We start from the raw sequence: 17,938 nt of genomic DNA on the forward strand, positions 1-17,938 counted from the left end.
AGGGGAGGCTATACCTAAGTCAAGGTTCATGCAGTTTTAACTGTAAAACAGCTATGCATGTGCTGGCCAATTTTAATGCCTCAAAATGTCAGGGTCATATTTTCTTTCAAACTGGACTATAAAATGCTGTGAGATCAGCAATTCCTTAATTTCCCTGTGGCCTAGCAGGCTCCTTAAATATCCACCAGATCCTTGTAATTTGTAGACAGTGTAAAAATACATCTGGGTGAGGGATGGAGGAATGGGATGGGAAATAAATCGCAATCCACATCGTGGTTCTCTCATCTGTAGCATACCATTAGCACTCATTCTATAGATGGAATTTACAAGATTACCATTTGCATTACAATAGTATCTCGAGAACCCACTGCACTAGGTTCTGTACAGCACATAACAACAGACAGTCCTGCCCTGAAGAGCTATATAGACCAGACAAACAAAAGGAATCCAATATACAAGCAGAAGGCTGCAAATGGAGCCCCAGGGAAATTAAATGACTTGCCCAAGGTCACACAAATTCCGTGGCCAACCTGGAAAATTAATTCAGCTCTCCTGACTCTCTTTCCAGTGCCTTGGCCATGAGACCATCCATCTCCCTTTTGTTCCCTGTTTGGAGTCTATAAAATAGCAGCTGTGTAGCACAGATCAGAAAGGGCAGTTTTGCCCTACTCTTCCAACAACATTTCTAATAAATCTTTTATAGCTTTGGCAGATTCAGAAACTCCAGGGGTTTCTCTAATACTCAATAGCCAAAAGGTATTAATATTATTTTTGACAGGGCTCTAGCTGCTTACAGGGAAGTTTCTTAGCAAGCTTCAGTGAGAACACTTTTATACTCATGGGCGATATTTTTTTAACCCATCATTTGCAGGTTTTCATACAGGGCTTCAGTTCAGACATTCATGTTGCAAAGGAGACTTATTGTACATGCAAAGACTTCTACAGTAGCCTGACTGGTTCACATGTACACCTCTACCCCAAATCTGTTGATCCGCAGTTGCATCAGATTCCTTTAACCAAGTGCTAGAGCAGACTTGGCAGACTGAAATTAGCAGCCATGACTGACTAATGAAATGAAGCCTCCTCTAATAATAATGCTATAAAATCCTCTGCTGCGAGGGTGACTTTTAAGAAATCTCATTTCTTTAGCACTCTGGATAAAGTTGGTTCTTTCATGGTCTTTGCAAACCAGCAAGTGTCCACCATTCCCAAAACTTAAGTCACCCACAGAAAGGGTTACTGAATGTTTTGCTGTCATAGAGCACCAGACCTGGATGACTAGAAGAGCTAGCACAAGTGCTGACAAGCCAACTGCCTAGGCAGCTTGGCTAACACCCCTTCCAGTTCCCAAAACAAATGCTAGCAGCCAGTGCCACAGAAGCCTCAGAACCTCTTCCGTCTGCTACAGTATAGCTCAAAAGGAAACATGTTAAAAATACACCTGTCGTACTCTCAGGTAAACAGCTTTCTGCTCTGCATTTAAGCCAATGCACCTGCAGTCTCAAAGCTCTCCCTACAAACACAAGTGCCCCAAATGAGAAAGAAAACAGCGGCAAAAACAAACGTGCTGCTAGGCAATGGGGTGGAGGGAGCTTTCCCATTTGAAAAAAACAAACAAACCCACCACCACAGAGAAAGCAGCACAGAGAAACAACCCCACCAACAATCATGATGGCTCTTTCCTACCTATCACATCTCTCTGTTTAGAGTTGATTGAACAATATTATTTCTCAGGCCAAGCTCTTGTCTGATGAGTTTCGCATGGATTAGGATTGCTATTTATTGGAGTTTCAATAATGAGATGACTTTAACTAGAGGCCAGAAGCAATAAGTAATTAATAGGTGCCAGAAGCCACAGTAATTCTGTCAGGTATGGACGAAAACAAGAGTACTGTGATTCCTTGCCCCCACCCCAATTAAAATCAAGCCTATTGGCTTTTGGTAACCCGCATTGGCATTGGGAAGACAGGTGACTAGATAAACAATAATGTAGGATCTTTGTTTTATTTTGCATTTAAATTCTCTGTCTAACACAAGTTTGTATGTTGCACCCCACAAACATGCATGCATGTATCGAGACATACAGTTGGGCATACATCCATGTGTAAGATGGAGCACAACGGCACTCATGATTTTACCATATAAAGACAGACCAGCTCAGCCCTTGCATATTCAGGCATAATTTGAAGTTAATGGAGTTTACACGCACCATACCAAGGTTCTGTTTGACTCAGAACATTTAGTGCAGGGGTGGCCAAACTGTGGCTCGCGAGCCACATGTGACTCTTTTACCACTGAAGTGTGGCTTGAGGAGCCCACACGCCTCCCCAATTCTCCACCTACCAGACTGGGGTGGGGAGCTCGGGACCTCTGCCTTGCAGCGGGGTGGCGGGTTAGGGGCTTCTGCCCAGTGGAGAGGGGGTCTTGGGGTTTCTGCCCAGCAGGGACGGGGGTCTCAGGGATTCAGCCCTGCAGGGCACACTTGCCGGGGCTCAGGGCTTCAACAGGAGCAAGGCTGAAGCCCCAGCAGGTGCCTACCGTGGGGCTGCCCTGAGCCCCGACAGGTGTGCCCCGGCTTTCGAACTTCTGAAGATTGTCATATGTGGGTCAGAGGGTCAGTAAGTTTGGTCACCACTGATATAGTGCATGGGTACCTGTACCCAGGAAGCACATGGCAATTCAGCTAGGTGTTCAAATGGAAATGGATCTGTCCATTTCAGACAATACCTAATGGAGACTAACTATGCTTCCTCTTATTATGCAGACCTTTGGCATCTCTGTATATACATGAGACTGACCCAGTGGCTGCAATGGAAATAGAAGGGGTAAGAGCTTTACATTTCAAAACTTGAACCAAAAAATGGCCTATTTTCTAAAACAAAATAATTTTGTGGAAAATTTTCACTCTTGCAATTGTCCAGAAAAACCTTTCAACGCAGAAAAAAAATTCAGTTTGTGTTCCCTTTGCTTGCTCCCCCTTTTCCTGACAAAATGGGAAAGGAAAACAAAAACAAAAACTTTAATATGAACAATTTGGAATTGCACGTTAATAGAAAACTGCGGGTTTCTTGTAAACATACCTTTTTCCCCCCACCTGCTCTAAATGGGGCAACTTATGTGGTTGAAGCTATACCTGTGTTTAACTGTTGTGTTGTATCAGAAGCCTCAATAAATTGCACTGGGTCACACAATGAGTCTATGGCAAGACTGGAACAGAGATCTGACTCCCAGTCCTCTGCTTCAACCACTAGGCCATGCCTCCCCAGAAATGCATTGATGAAATTCTTAATAAAATATCACATAGAAGAAGGGAATTTCTGTTTGCCTTTTACTGACAAAACAAATGGCACTTGCGTGTCTTCTTTTCCTTTATTACTTCCAAGGAGATGGGTAACTGGAGATTTTAGCAGCTGGATTTAGCGTGTTCAGAAATGTTTCCAAGACACTTGTTAATATAGGCATATGTACATCCAATCCTAAACAAGTGATAGCACTTTGGTGAAGGTCTGTTCTACTCCAATCCCATGAAGGCCAGAAGTCAGAAGAATGGGATAACTCAGGCTTGCCTAGACAGGGCACGGATAACCAACCATATTTCTTACTGGGCCAGAGTGGTAGCATTTCACACCCATTTTGAATGGGGTTGAAAGACTACAACAGGTGCAAGTCAATAGAGGAGTTGGAATTGGCCCAAGATTCCGAGGAGGGGGCATGTTGCAAAAAGGTGTGTGAAGGTGCACAGCTGCCTGGGTTAAAAATTAAAAAAGAGCAAATGAATGTTTAAGATTCCAGATATTCCACTTCAAAACCAGTCACATAGACATGAGAAATGATTAGATGTGATCAGTGAAAAGAACAAAGTCTGAGTAGGCTGTGTTATACGCAGTACTGTAATTAGCAGCTTTGCCTACAAGTTTGGGAAGCAGACTCCCTCTACTGTCTGAACACTTCCTGCAGGACCCCGAGCACACCGTATATACTCTGGCCTGAAAACATAAAGCTCTGTACCAAGACATTTAAACTCACCCACACTGCCCTCTGCAGCACATCATCCAGTACTGCATGGCCAATAATTTCAATGAAAGCTTGGTCCTCTGATCTACCGGGCCAAGCAAAAATGATGTTCTCTTTTGAACCATAAAATGCCTATGCTTCATTGCAGCCTGGCTGGAAAAATAAACCATTTCTGTCAGCCCTTTCACAGGAAATACATGAAAACATAGTTTTATATATAAAACTATATAAATATAGTTTTATATAAAAATATAGTTTTAGCATGGAAAAATTCACTGACACTCTCTTAGTTACAGGCCCGGTCCACACTTAAGACATATCAGCACAGTTCAGTTATTCGGCGTGGGGGGGGAGGGGGGAACAGCCTTGACCAACATATCTCTGCCAGCGTAGCCACAGTTATCCCAACAATAAAGCGTTACAGTCAGCATAGCTACTGTCATTCAGGGTGCTCCTACATGGCAGGAGCACTCCTTTTGCTGGTGTATGCTGCCATTGGCTCTGTAACGCAGACACAGTTGCAGTCTCTTGCAGTTCAGAAATCCTCTGCACATGTCTGGGATAGCATAGTTATTTGAAATGGAAAGAAACCTAGTCACCCTTCTGAAACCTGCAAAAACATTCCCTCCAGCTTGGGGCATATAAGAGGACCCATCCCTTGAAACTTTGATCCTCAAGGACAAGTACATAATAATAACTGCAATGAGTTTGAAAGTGCTCAAGTTAAAGAACATGAAACCGCACCAACACCAGTGGCATCTAAACTTGCGCTATACCTTAGACCCCACGAAGCTCTCTCTCCAACGAAGGTTTTCGGTCATCAGGCATGAATTTGGGCTGTTGTGGAGTTGCACTAAAGCTGCATTTAACCCAGCTCCAGGTTTGTCATAGCTGAACAGGGAGCCTGCTGCTTCTTGTTGTATTCACGTCTATGGGAAAAAAACAAAAACAAAAAATCATCCTGGAACACACAGCCAACAAAAAGGAGACACCCTGGACCCCAGTGAGGTCTGGGAGCAACAATATTAAACATCTTCTATTTTGTGCACACGTATCGGACAGTACAATGAGACCCGATCCAAAGTGGAACACTACTGTAACTCAGATAATGATGATTTCATACAGTAGTCTAAATAGACATGATCAAGGAGTCTTAGAAGGAGCACGGGAACACTATGGAAAGTGTGTGTGTACATATTATGAACACACAAATTTCTTCTTCCACAGTATTTTTGCTGAAGATACTCTTCAAAGAGACACAAGTAAATTAGTATGTCACTACCGTAGTCAGTGGACCCCATTACAAAGCTCCAAGTGCTCGATAAGCTGCGAAAATATAGTGAAGTGGAATATGAGTCAGTTAAAACCACAAAAAGAAAAGGAGGACTCGTGGCACCCTAGAGACTAACTAAGCTCACTTCATCGGATGCATTCACTTCATCGGATGCTGTAGCTCACGAAAGCTCATGCTCAGATAAATTGGTTAGTCTCTACGGTGCCACAAGCCCTCCTTTTCTTCTTGCGGATACAGACGAACACGGCTGCTACTCTGAAACCAGTTAAAACCACAGTGATTCTAATAACGTTTCTCTGACAAGAAGATAACGGCCTCAGGAAGCAGCCTGAGCGCATCACAGGGGCAAGTGCACAAAGACACCACGAGGGCGCTACAGTTGCCATGGAGGGCACCCAGTGATGTCGTCTGCAATAATGGCGGCGAAAGGGGATGCAGAGGGTAAGAGGCACATAAAGGACGCGGAGTCCAAAGGTCTGAATTGGGTGCTCTGTCAAAGCAGAGTACTGGACCTCATGACTTGGGGCTTCTCTTCCTGGCTCTGCCACCGACTTACTGTTGCCTTGGGTGCATCACTTCCCCTTTCTGAGTCTCCAGTGACCCAGCTGCGAAGCAGGGACGTTTCTGGTCAACTTCACACCAGCCGTAGCGAGGCTTTGCTTCATACAAACCACTTTTGAGGCCCTCTGGGTTAAAAGCAGCGGCACAGGTCCAGATGCACGTTTCTCACCGCTCGGGCACAAGAGAGCCCCGCGCAGGGACCGCCCAGGTGCCCGGCGCTTCGGGGCGGTGCGCCGCGCCGTGACCGGTTATTTGTATTGGTTTGGCGCCATCTAGTGGCGAGACCACCACATGACACCAACACGGCTGGGAATGGCGCACAGCGTCCAGACGCCTCGTTTGCTAGAGATCGTGCTTAGTTCGCTGCTGACTTGGGGAGGAGCGGGAAGAGGCCCCGGCAACCCTCCTGCCTCTGCATTTACGAGTTTCATCGCACAGGAGGGGGCGCGGCAAACTGACCACCTGGCTGCTCTCAGGCGTCTGCAAACGGGTCACACCCAGCTCGTGGGTCGAGCCAGCCGGCTTGCACGGCCCTGGCTGACACCCGGGCACGGCGCGGTTCGCGGGGAAGGGGCAACGCACCTGGCCGCCTGCTCCAAAGGGGGGGGGGGGGACGAGGCGGGTTTGCCTGGCTGCTCGCCCAGGTTCCCATGAATGCCGCCCTCCTTGTAACACGCCCCTGGAGGGAAACAGGCCCCCTCTCCTCGCGGGGGCGGTGCATTGAGAGAACAAGGGGCAGGTTCCCCAGAAATTCACCCCCTGCAGCCGCTGGCTGGGGAGAGGCGGCACTTTGCCTTGGGGATTCCCCCCCGGGAGGGGGGAGCTGTGGGATAGTTTTCCCCGGGACATGAAAACAAACGCCAGCCCTTACCAGAGCAAGGCGGGTTTCAGGCACCCTCCTTCCGCCAAGGGAGCGGAGCTCTCCCGCCTGCGGCTGCCTCCTCAGCCGGCTTCTGCTCCTCGCGTTCCCCGCTCAGCAATCTGCACCCAGTCCCGACAGCTGCTGCTCATGCCTGGCCTGGCCCTCTGACCTGACCTCCCCCCCCAGACATGCTGGAGACACGCTTGGGGGAGAGAGAAAAACAAACAGCTAGAGCTGTTTCAAGGGACCACTGTGTCCCTCATGGGGCAAAACCACCCCCCCGGCCTCCGCCCTCAGACCCTACAGAGCTGCCCCCCCCAGGACACAATCCACCACGAGCCCAGTTGGGTCACCACCGGCCTGGTGACCCGTCCCATCCTCTCGGGTCTTGGCCCTTGACTATTGCTCCTGTCCCAGTGCCTTACTGAGGGAACTCAATCCCATTCCAGTGCATTCTTCTCCCAAGGCCCTCCGGGGACAGGCAGGAGCAATTTTACAAACTCAGGACAGCGCTGCTGCTTTCCTGAGCTGGGCCAACAAGATAGTCAAGGTCCGATGCAGGTATACGTAGAGTGTTGATGTAGAAGGGCCAAATGCTCTGCTGGTGTAAAATGGGTACCTCCATTGCTGGCAGTGGAAGAGTAGCATAAGACAGTAGATATTTTGACCCCCTTTTTTCTTAATGCCCAAACCAGCTTAAACCACCTAGACTGTGATGGCCACATTTTAACCTTGGGCCAGCCCTCTCCAGAGCCCGGTAGTGGATGCAAGAAGTAGAGGCTCTTAGGAGCTAGTAGCTGATGCTGTTGAGGCTTTGAGCAGCACAGATGTGCTGGGTCACGCTGTTTACGCTATTTGAATGGAGAGAGATGCCTTTCTATTTAACTTAATGCTACAGGCTGTTGATAGGTTGTAACAATCTATGCCTAGGGTGGAGCAAAGCAGCTTTCAAACTGGCTGAGCTGGCCAATGGATGAGTCTCTTTATTGGGGGAAAAAAGAAAAGGAGGACTTGTGGCGCCTTAGAGACTAACAAATTTATTTGAGCATAAGCTTTCGTGAGCTACAGCTCACTTCATCGGATGCATTCAGTGGAAAATGCTCAAATAAATTTGTTAGTCTCTAAGGTGCCACAAGTCCTCCTTTTCTTTTTGCGAATACAGACTAACACAGCTGCTACTCTGAAACCTGTCTTTATTGGGGGAATTCCCTTCATCATGGCTCCTACATCACTCCTTCCTGGTCCCTGCAATACAAGGAGGCATGGTGAGGTCACCCCTACTCTGGATGATCACTGGCTGCCACAGCAGCCTTAGGACTGCTCTGTTTTGTGCTGGGGGATGGGATGGTTCCTCCAGGAGCAGGGGAAGTATAACGTTAACTTACAGCCACATTCATCTCACCCCTACCTGGATTTGCACTGAATGTAGACAGCTCAGCCCCCATCCAGATGATATTTAAATCTCTGCTCAAGCTACCCTCTTGTGGTGTCTCTGAAGAATGACACCTGAATTTGAGAGAACAAAATAAATCCAACCATACTTGGGCATTCTGCTATACCAAACTCAAATAAAATATTACTTTCCGGGGGAGAGCAGCGCCTTAGCTCTGGGAATCTGCCTCAGGCAGGCTGAGGTACTTCAACCCAACCACTAGTATACTTTCCATTTCTATTGTATCATCCACCCAGGACACACAAAGCCCTTTTCAAGTATCAGTGAGTGACTCTGTCTGCTGGCGCTGCCCAGCCACTAATTTCTTATCCTTGGGCAAAATTAGCAACTGCTTTTACTCTCTAAAGCTCTGAACAACATAGGACCCGCCTTCCTACAGCAACAATCACTTCTTCCCTGCCATAGCAACTGGCAGAAGGGAGGCTCATATGGGAGCCTGATTGGCATCAAAGAAAGGGAACTTCTGGCCCGGTGTTTGCAGTGAATGACCTCAGCTTTAGAATCCATTGCCCACCACCACCGCCGAGCTATTCAATAGTGACGAGTGAGTCGACAAGGCTCAATTCTGGGTCCTCAACATGAGACACCGTGAAAGGGTCTAATACTCAGAAAGTGCTGAGCACTCACTCTCTGCAAACCAGGCCCCTTCAAGGTATCTCAGGTTGGACACACCCAAAATCACTAGCCATGGCTGAAAATTCAGGCCTTTAGTCTAAAATATCCTGTAGACTTGGCCTACCCAGGGTCAGATTTCTAAAAAGATTTAGGTCCCTATAGTTACAGATTAAAGGTGCAGATTGGCATCTCACTAGATGCCTATCTGTAACTATAGGCACCTCAATACCTTTAGAAATCTGAATCCTACGCTTTTAGGGCTTGATTCAACTCCCACTGAAGTCAAATAAAATCTCCCATTGACTTCAATGGGAGCTGGATCAGGGCTTCAAGGAAGAAAAAAGCCAGCTGAAAGCTGTTTGTGATGAGAGTAATATTTGATACCTGATATTTGAGTTTCCACTTAACTGTTGCTTAATTATTTTCTGGTCCTAGCGTGCAAAGCAGCTGCTGCCATCTTGCTTGTGATTGTATGTTAAATTTATGGCAAAGGTGCCTAGAGCATAGGATAGGCTTTTTATGTCTTTTTATGTCTTTTATGTCTTTTTATGTCGATAACTTACAAATCCATGCTGGGAACTATATTGTATCTGTCCTCCGTAAATTACTGACAGAATGATTACAACCCTTTATCAGCTCAAACAAGTAAATCATTTCTACTTCTCCAGTAAATGCTGCACTACGCTTAGCATCTACTGTATTATCCTCTAGAAAAAGGAATGATCAGGCTGCCTGGAGTTCCATCACACTATTTCCAGAAGCAAATCTAGGCCCCCTTTAAGCTGTTTTAGTTCTGCTGGTAATTTTACATCACTGGAGCCCATTGTGTTTAAATAAATACAATGGACTCTTATGAGAAAACCATCTGTTAAAATGAAAGTAAAAGTCACTACAATCCAGAGAGAGAGAAAGAGAGAGCTGGGTGGGTGCATGGAGGGGAGACAGAATAGGGTGGGGGAGTAGGTTCTGAGTAGAAACTTAGAAGTCCTGATCTTCTACTGGGCTCTAACACTAACTCCTGTCTGTGGCTTAGGCTAATCACTTACCTCACCTTCCTGAGTCTGCTCATCTGTAAAATGGGGATAATGACACAGTAGAATCCCCATTACTTGAAGACTTTGGGTACCACCAAATATGATCATCAGAGCATGGAGAGGCACTATCAGGCAGTTAGAAAGGAGGGTTTGGGCAGCAAGGGGTTTATATAGTCCTATGTTCTGCAGTGCGTTGCTTAAGTGCCCATCACTACCGCTCCCAAGTGAGTGCATTTAATATAGATGCCTGACCTACTCTGCACTATGCAGAAGGGTTTATTCTCTCTGGCAGGCAACTATCTTACATTGTGCAGCAATCATTTTAATGTATCATATATGGCAAGGGATTGGGCTGGGATCAAATGCACAAGAAAACTGAGCAGCATATATATGAGTCGTGCGGAAAATGGAATGTGATTTAGATTGCACAGAGTCTCTCTCAGTGTGTGTGTGTAATGCCTACAATAGGGCCCCAATCTCCACTGGAGTCCCAGGTCCTGCGTAATTATTGTTATTTACATCACAGTAGCACATAGACATTCCATTCAAAATTATGGCTCCATAGTGCTAGATACATACTAAGAGAGGGATTATAAGCCCTTTAGGGTAGAATCTAAGTAGGCAGGACAAGACAACACATGGGAGAAAAGTATTAGCTGTATTTTACAGGTGGAGAATTGGGGCACAAAATGATTACACAAGTCACCTATTTTTTAAATAGAATACGACTAAAAATCTATTACCTTGTTCCGGCACCTCAAGCAGCATTCAGCACAGATAACCTGCATGTACAGAGAGATAGTTAGAGTCCACAGTCTTGCTCCCGCATGCTATGAAGATATATATTTATGTAACAAGACACATTTGTAGAGCGTGAAAACACTAGCAAAAATCTTACCAAACCTTCACTTGTCTTTCCTTGAGTCCAGTTTTCACTACCCCATCTGGATGGAGGCAATAAGGAATAAAAACCTACTGTAAATGGCTAGGGTCTTTGGAAAAAAAATCACCCAAAATTATAATTATTGCATATTAGTGGCTTTAAATGTGATGAGCTGTTAATCAGCAAAAAAGGCCAAGAGTAAATTACAGTATCAATAAAGTTTTGATAGTAGCAAACCAGATACCTAGTAATCAAAGACAATGAAGATAATTAGTAAAAAATTATGCGAGGAACAAGATAAACATTGCGTCAGGGACCAAATGCTATGACTGTTCTCAAAGAATCACTTCCTATACACGCTGCATTATCTGGCATTCCAGTTGGGTGGTGTGATGAAATCTGCAAAACAACAAACTGCTGGGAAGGAGAGAGGATTGACAAAGGAATCCAAGACAGTGTGTTGTGTGGGCATAGTAGTCCATTGACACAAGGATGTTATACACTTGGAGTGTTTCATGCTCTATGATACGATACCCTTTCGGTCCATATAATTTTCACAGCTATTTGTACTGGGCTTTGCATAAACCTTATTGCTTTAATGTTAGATAGTCCAAAAATAGGATTTAAGAGAATTGGGTCTTGAATGGAGAAACCCTGTTAAAATGATTAATTTGTCTACAGCAGCTGCTAACTTCTCCATTTCAGACTTTTATTTTAAAAACATGTTAAATCTCATTTAATCTCTTATATGTAAGGGCACATTCTTGTGTGTGCCACACCTGAAAAGGACTGTCTACTGGCTTCAGTAGAAAGTGAGGATCATCAGCAGGAACATACTTTGCACCTCACATGACTGGGATCATAGTTTATACGATCAGTCAGGGATCAACTTTTCTTCCATTGAAATCATTGAGAAAGCTTCCATGACTCTTAGCAAAGCGCTCTCTGGGATATGTCTGGAAGAAAGACTCTACGTAAATGTAAAGTCATCAGGCATTGCTCGCTCTGAGATCCCTTCTCCATGGATTTGTGCACGTAGATGCTTCCATTTCCACAAGCTTCCTTCAGTAGTTTCCATTCTTCCTGATCCATCTAGGACTCTGGCTTCCTTCAGAAAGTCAGAATGATTTTTAATGACACACATGCAAAGACCAAGACCATCTCCTTACAAAAAGAAAAGGAAGCAATTTTGTTTCATTATGCAACAACTGTACATGCTGCTGAGAATATGCAGAGTTCACACAAAGTTGAATTTTAAATAAGTGATAGGGCCATCTTTTGCTCTTAGTTACACAGGTGAAAATCCAGCGTTACAGGCGTTAAACATCAGATTTAGATGAGTGTAACAGCAGAATTTGGACAACGTTTCATGGGAGGAAAGATCTACAGTACAAGAGTATAATTTGACGAGCAAAATGACTTGAACGTATGCTTGTGTACACCAATTGTACACAGCAATTATGCTTACAAAGAGAGATGTGCTGTGTGTATTAGAGAGGGAGGACAGATTTATTAGATCTTGTTCAAGATTACAAATTTCAGCATCACAATTACTTCTGCCAAAAGTTACCTGGTTAAAGGCTTGCAAAGGGCTTCTAACAAATGCAGACTAAAAACCTGAAAGTCAGACATCAACAGGAGCTGACATTTCTAAGCAGAATGACAACAGTAAAGAGCAGTGCTAAGTGGGGCTGAACCATTTTTAAGCCACAAAAAATATTCATGTATAGATTAAAAACCATCTCCTATGCACAAAATGTTGATTTTAATGGAGGGAAAACATTTAAGGCCATATCCTCAGCTGGTGTAAATCGGCAACACTTCAGTGACCTGAGTGGAACTGTGCCAGTTTACACAAGGGTTCCAATTCATCGAGATACTTACGCACCTGCCTAACTTTGAGCACCTGATTAATGGCACCAGCTTCACTTAGAGTAAGGCAGGCATTCAAATACCTTGCACAATTGGGATTTCACCAAAGATCTGTCCTCCTCTTTCTTTCTCCCTCCTTATAGTACCAGGCTTATTTCTACAGCATGACCCATAGAGAGTTTCTTTTATATTTTTCTCATGGCTGCTTATTTCTTAGGAACAAAAGCCCAGTCTTGGGAAGAAATATGATTTCTTCCCTATAGCAATGATGGGGCACTCCACACAAAGAAGCACCTGGCAGTTTAGTTCACATTTTTTAATAACATGGCACAATTTACATTACACAAGTCTTCGCTGATGAGGAAACATGCTGAAGATTCAGAGCCGCTTCACTTTTCTTTTCACATAGGATCTAGAAAGGACTTTTATTACATACAGGATAAACAGCAAAAAGGTTTGTATATAACAATCTCTTTACAATACTGAAAGCTACCACTACGGTTCCAGTGTACATATTCTTCTGGGTTGGTTTTTTTTTTTTGGTTTTTTTTTGTTTTGTTTTTGTTTTTTTAATTTTTTTCCCTTTTGTTCTTTAAAAAAAAAAACACCGCACAACATCTGGAGTTCACAAAATCTGAAGCTCACAACTAAACTTTCAGTTGACTACTAAAATAGATCTCTGATCATTAGAAACAACTGTCTGTCGTTAGACATTTTTTTCTTTTCTTTTTTTCTTTTTTTTTTTTTGCCAAAACAGGATAACAACTTCAGATAGCACTTTAATACACTAGAAGACCAATGGAACTAATTTTATTTCATACATATATTTTACAGTCCAGTAGACAAGATATTGTATTCTTTCTGATAAAGTCATATTGTCTCCAAATATTTAGACAAGAAACGTAATGCATTATAAAATAGTGTGTTATGAAAAGACAGAAATTTCAGAAGATTGGTGCATTTTTTTTAAAAGGGCCATTTCTCCTGTGATCAGGGAAAAACAAAGCTGACCTATTAGCTATTCACAGACTTTATTACCAACTGAAACACAATAAATTGCATTATGAAATCTGCACTGGAGTTCAGACTAAACTACTGATCCACAGTGAAAATATATCCATCATTTTAGGAAAGTATTAGCTTTCTTGTAGGATTTGTTTCAGTGTAGCTAAATTCACTTAACCAAAAAAAAAAAAAAAAGTGTGTGTACAGATAAAAATGACACACTGATCATAACAACAGACTCAAATAGCTATAACGAGATGTTTTTCCAAAAATAAACTTGACATTGTTTTTCCAAAAATAAACTTGACATGTTAAGTGACAAAAGTTCCAGGAAGTATCCCACATTTGATTGTTACTCTGTTTAACCCAGGTTAATAGGACTGAAAAACCATCCATCATATTAGACACTATGGTGTCAGTGATTATATTTTGCTAACCTGCACAAGGCCTAAGAAATGACATGTACTACAGTAACATTAGTATCTTGATGCCAGGGTTCATATGGAAAACTACACTTCTAATGGATTGTTTCATCATCAAAACAAGCAAGGAAAACAGATTTATATAATAGATGAGCTTGTTCAGGGAAAATATGACTTTAAGTAGGTTGTGTGTTGAAAGGCTCCTTTGAGTTATACAGGCTTTTGTGAAAAGCCTTAAAATTCATTGCATAGTTGAAGGGGTTTAGCTGTCTATAACAATATATGTAACACAGTATAAGCAAACTGTGTTGATCAATATTAAGTTTGCAAATAGCACAGTTTAAGAAGTATTCATGTTTTATGTGACTTAATTTTATCTATTTACATTTGTACAAAGTAAAGCTTTCATCTTACCCTTTTTGCATATATGAACCATTACCCCATGAAGCAATCTTTTTACACAAATATCTACAATTGTCTTCACTTCTGGTCTGAAAGAACTTTGTACGGTTGTTGTTGGTTTGTTTTTAACCAAATTATGATGATTGATGCCTTGTTCTTCAGTTCAAATTTTGAAACTTTTAAACTAGAAATAAAATAGAGTAGGAGACACAAGGAACGTATGGACTTGGCTAAAAGATCTGGAAAATTTCAACATGGCATATACAAAAAACCCATTTCAAAATCTTTGCGCTTGGGTCTATACATTTTGTACAGCGGAGTCACATCCACAGTCTGCGTCAATGACTAGCAAGAAGCTCTTTATATCGTGTTCAGTATCTCCTTATTTTTTATTCTCTTTATCGAGCTTCAATGTCCTTAAGGGTGTGAGAAGGAGGCCTCTCTCTCATCTCTGTCGACAGAGGAGTAGTCCTTCTGGGAGACCCAGGCCGAGGTCCCAGAGTGGAAATAAGAGGAGGAGGGGCGCTGAGAGCTGCTGTGGGAGGAGTTTTATTGAGAATGCCATTCTGGTGTCCTGTCGGGGGACTGACTCTGGGATAGTGCATGCTGGGAAGTCCAGGTGTGATTAAACTTGGGTGAGGCAGATGACCATCCAAGGCGGCAGGGTGAACTGAGTGCAGGCGTGCATGTTCGTAGTCCTCTCTGAGCATATGTAACCGTTCCCTCTCATCCAAGTGGTTGCCCCTCTCATGCTCACGTCGAGGATCCATGGACAGAGAATGGTGGTGGTGGTGGTGGTGGTGATTGTAGTCATGAGGTTCCCTGTCCCTGAATGACCTATCGGCTTCATATAATCTTGGCGTGGAAAGACGATGAAGGGGATCGTTTCTTAGCAAAAAGTCTCTGCCCAGAGGGTCTCTCCGATGAATATCAAGCTCTCTGTAAGGATCTCTCAAGGGATCCCTCATCGGATCCCAGTGGAAAGACGGGTAGGGAAAACGTTCTCCACCTGGGATTGGGCTTATTCCCATAAAAGGTGTCATCATGCGAGTCCTGTCCAGGCCACTGATGCTGTTCATGGGGTGTATACCAGTTACACCTACAGTCATAGGCATAGACACTAAGGAACCTGGATGGACGTTGGCTGTAGATATTGGTGGTGGCTGGTCAGATGACCTATGAGTCTGAGGTCCCTCAGGTGGAACATCGTGGTCTTCCTTCCGTTCCTCCTTCACTTTGACTTCACTGCTTTTCTTCTGATTATCGTATGCAGTCTCGATCTTTCTCTCAGCCTCACGGTTGGAAGTACTACTAGGCCTGGTGCTCTCCACAACAGGGGGCCTAGCGTAGGGTGAAGGTACCCTGGACATTTGCTTAGACTCTTCCACTGCCCTGCTTTCATGGCCCAAGCCTTCTTTCTCTGACGAGTAGTTGTCCTTCACCTTGTGTTCTTCAACATTCATGTCCTTCCGAGATTCGGAGTGATCCCTCTCTCGTTCTTTGGGTTTCTCTTTCTCTCGAACCTCAGGATTGAGATGGCTCCTGATCTGCTCAGCTGAGCTGCGGTTATGTCCAAGGGAGTTCACTGGATGGATAGGTGCTGGCGAAGGATGACTGGAGTGTCTTTTCTCAATACTCTCCCTAGAGAGAGCAAAGTGTAAAGGTTAAGGATTTGAGAAACTCTGAAAATAAAACAAAGCACCGGGCTCCTGACTCCCTATTCACTGTTGTGCAGAAAGCTAGTAATGTGTTATTTTAATGCATTATTTCCTTTGGCAGAGGCATATGTGGCATTGCTAGAACACCCCTTCTCTACACTATGCTTGTTCTATTTATCTAGACCCGGGAGAAAGAAGGCCCCTAGAGCTGCTTTACAAACCATCTGACCAAATCCTCAGCACTCAAGTCAATGGAGCTATACCAACAGAGATCCTGGCCCCCTCTATCTGTATAAGTTTTAAACAGCAGCCTCAACAGTTTGTAAGAAGATAAGCAATGAATAAAAACAACCTAACTCTAGCCTCAAAAATAAGTGAAGAAATTAAATTTAAATGGCAGGAGTTATATGATTTTTACCTGATTCCTCCCAAATGTATTTTAATAGAAGTTGCGGGGTGGGGGCGGGGAGAAATGAAGAGACAGCATTTGTTTTGCATTGATTTATTGTTTAAAATCTCTACACCCTACATATCTAATTTCTTTATGTATATACTCTGCATCCTTCTTGCTTTACAATTTGCATTGAAGAGTTTGAAAACATAACACAATATACCCTCCATAGTACTACTTGATGGAGGCTTTCAGCATCTCCCTTAATGTGCCAGCATCTCTCTACGGGTGAAACTGATCCCAGTCCAAGAGGTCAGAAGGGCCTAGCACTGAAACCCTCAAACTAGGCCTTAAGTGGGACATCAGTGGTCCATAAATCTTGAGCTGACTACCTGCACAGGGGTGAATTTCACCCTTTATGAACAGCTATGTCCCTCCTCAAGAAGATATCTCCCTGGACCCCGATAATCTTGCTAATAAGAGCCCTGCTTCTAGCCTGCCTTTTTAGGAAGACCATAGAGTTGCCATAATCTTTCCATCTTTCCTGGACCCATTTTATTTTAGATCTCTATATGGTACAGAAATAGCGTTAGACAACGATCTCCTCCTGGCGACAGATGTCTATGCTGATCCCTTTAGAGCTACAGTATCAGCTGTCCTTTGAAACCAACAACAACAACAAGGTAGAGTAGACACCGGGGCAGTTTCTGGCAGTGACACACAGAGTAGCTTCATTGTTTACTCTGTAAAAGGGGTTGTGTTGGGCCATCGGCCATGGGAATTCTCTCATGTAGGGTACTGCAGAATTCTCTTCTGTTAAATGTGTAGGTTAGGCTATTAGGAAGGACAACAAGGTAGCCTGAGCAGTGTCACCCTCCATCTCTAAGTCTCTGTTATCAGACCTGGGTGAGGCCGTCTCTCTGCTTTCTCAGTGTCTAGCCATGACTGGGACTTGCGAGAGGCTAGGTGGTTGAAGCTCAATCCAGAAAAGACAGGAAATGTGGCCTTGGAGGTTGGAGGACACATCCAGAGGAGATATTTAAGAGGTTATCTTCCCTGTCAATTGAGCAGTTTGGCTTGCCTTTTGTTAATAAGGCACCCTGTCTAGGGCTCCTGTGTATAGAATGTAGCTGCTCTCAAAAGGTCACTTAGCAGCAGCAATCAAGGGGATGATATCCTTTCATCTATGCGTAACCTCTTGGATACGGATCTCGCCGCGGGCATTCATGCCTTTGCTACCTCCAGACTAGATTACTGCAACTTTAACTTCATAGGCACACATCAGAAGACTGCTCGGAAACTTCAGTTACAGCAAAATGGAACTGCTCAGCAATGTGTTTCTAACAGCGTGAATTTGATGCCCACACTGATTTACTACACCTTAAATGTTTGGGACCCTGGATACTTTAGAAACAGTCTCTCTCCTCATGTTCTGTACCAACAACTGAGATTAGCTGAGCCATACAAGCTGG

General features: G+C 43.9%; 1 protein-coding gene across 8 annotated transcripts in view; it reads right to left on the bottom strand.

The window, feature by feature from the left end:
- Positions 1 to 12,889: 12,889 nt before the first annotated feature.
- AUTS2 (activator of transcription and developmental regulator AUTS2) overlaps positions 12,890 to 17,938 on the bottom strand; it is a 986,895-nt gene continuing 981,846 nt past the window's right edge. For all 8 annotated transcript variants that reach the window (XM_048823809.2, XM_048823812.2, XM_048823810.2 and 5 more), the window contains one exon: positions 12,890 to 16,058. In XM_048823809.2, coding sequence (XP_048679766.2) covers positions 14,816 to 16,058 — 1,243 coding nt within the window. In that variant the 3' untranslated portion in view covers positions 12,890 to 14,815. The remainder of the gene's footprint in view (positions 16,059 to 17,938) is intronic.

Source organism: Caretta caretta, chromosome 17 (genome assembly GCF_965140235.1).
Source record: "Caretta caretta isolate rCarCar2 chromosome 17, rCarCar1.hap1, whole genome shotgun sequence".
Taxonomy (NCBI): Eukaryota; Metazoa; Chordata; order Testudines; family Cheloniidae; genus Caretta; species Caretta caretta.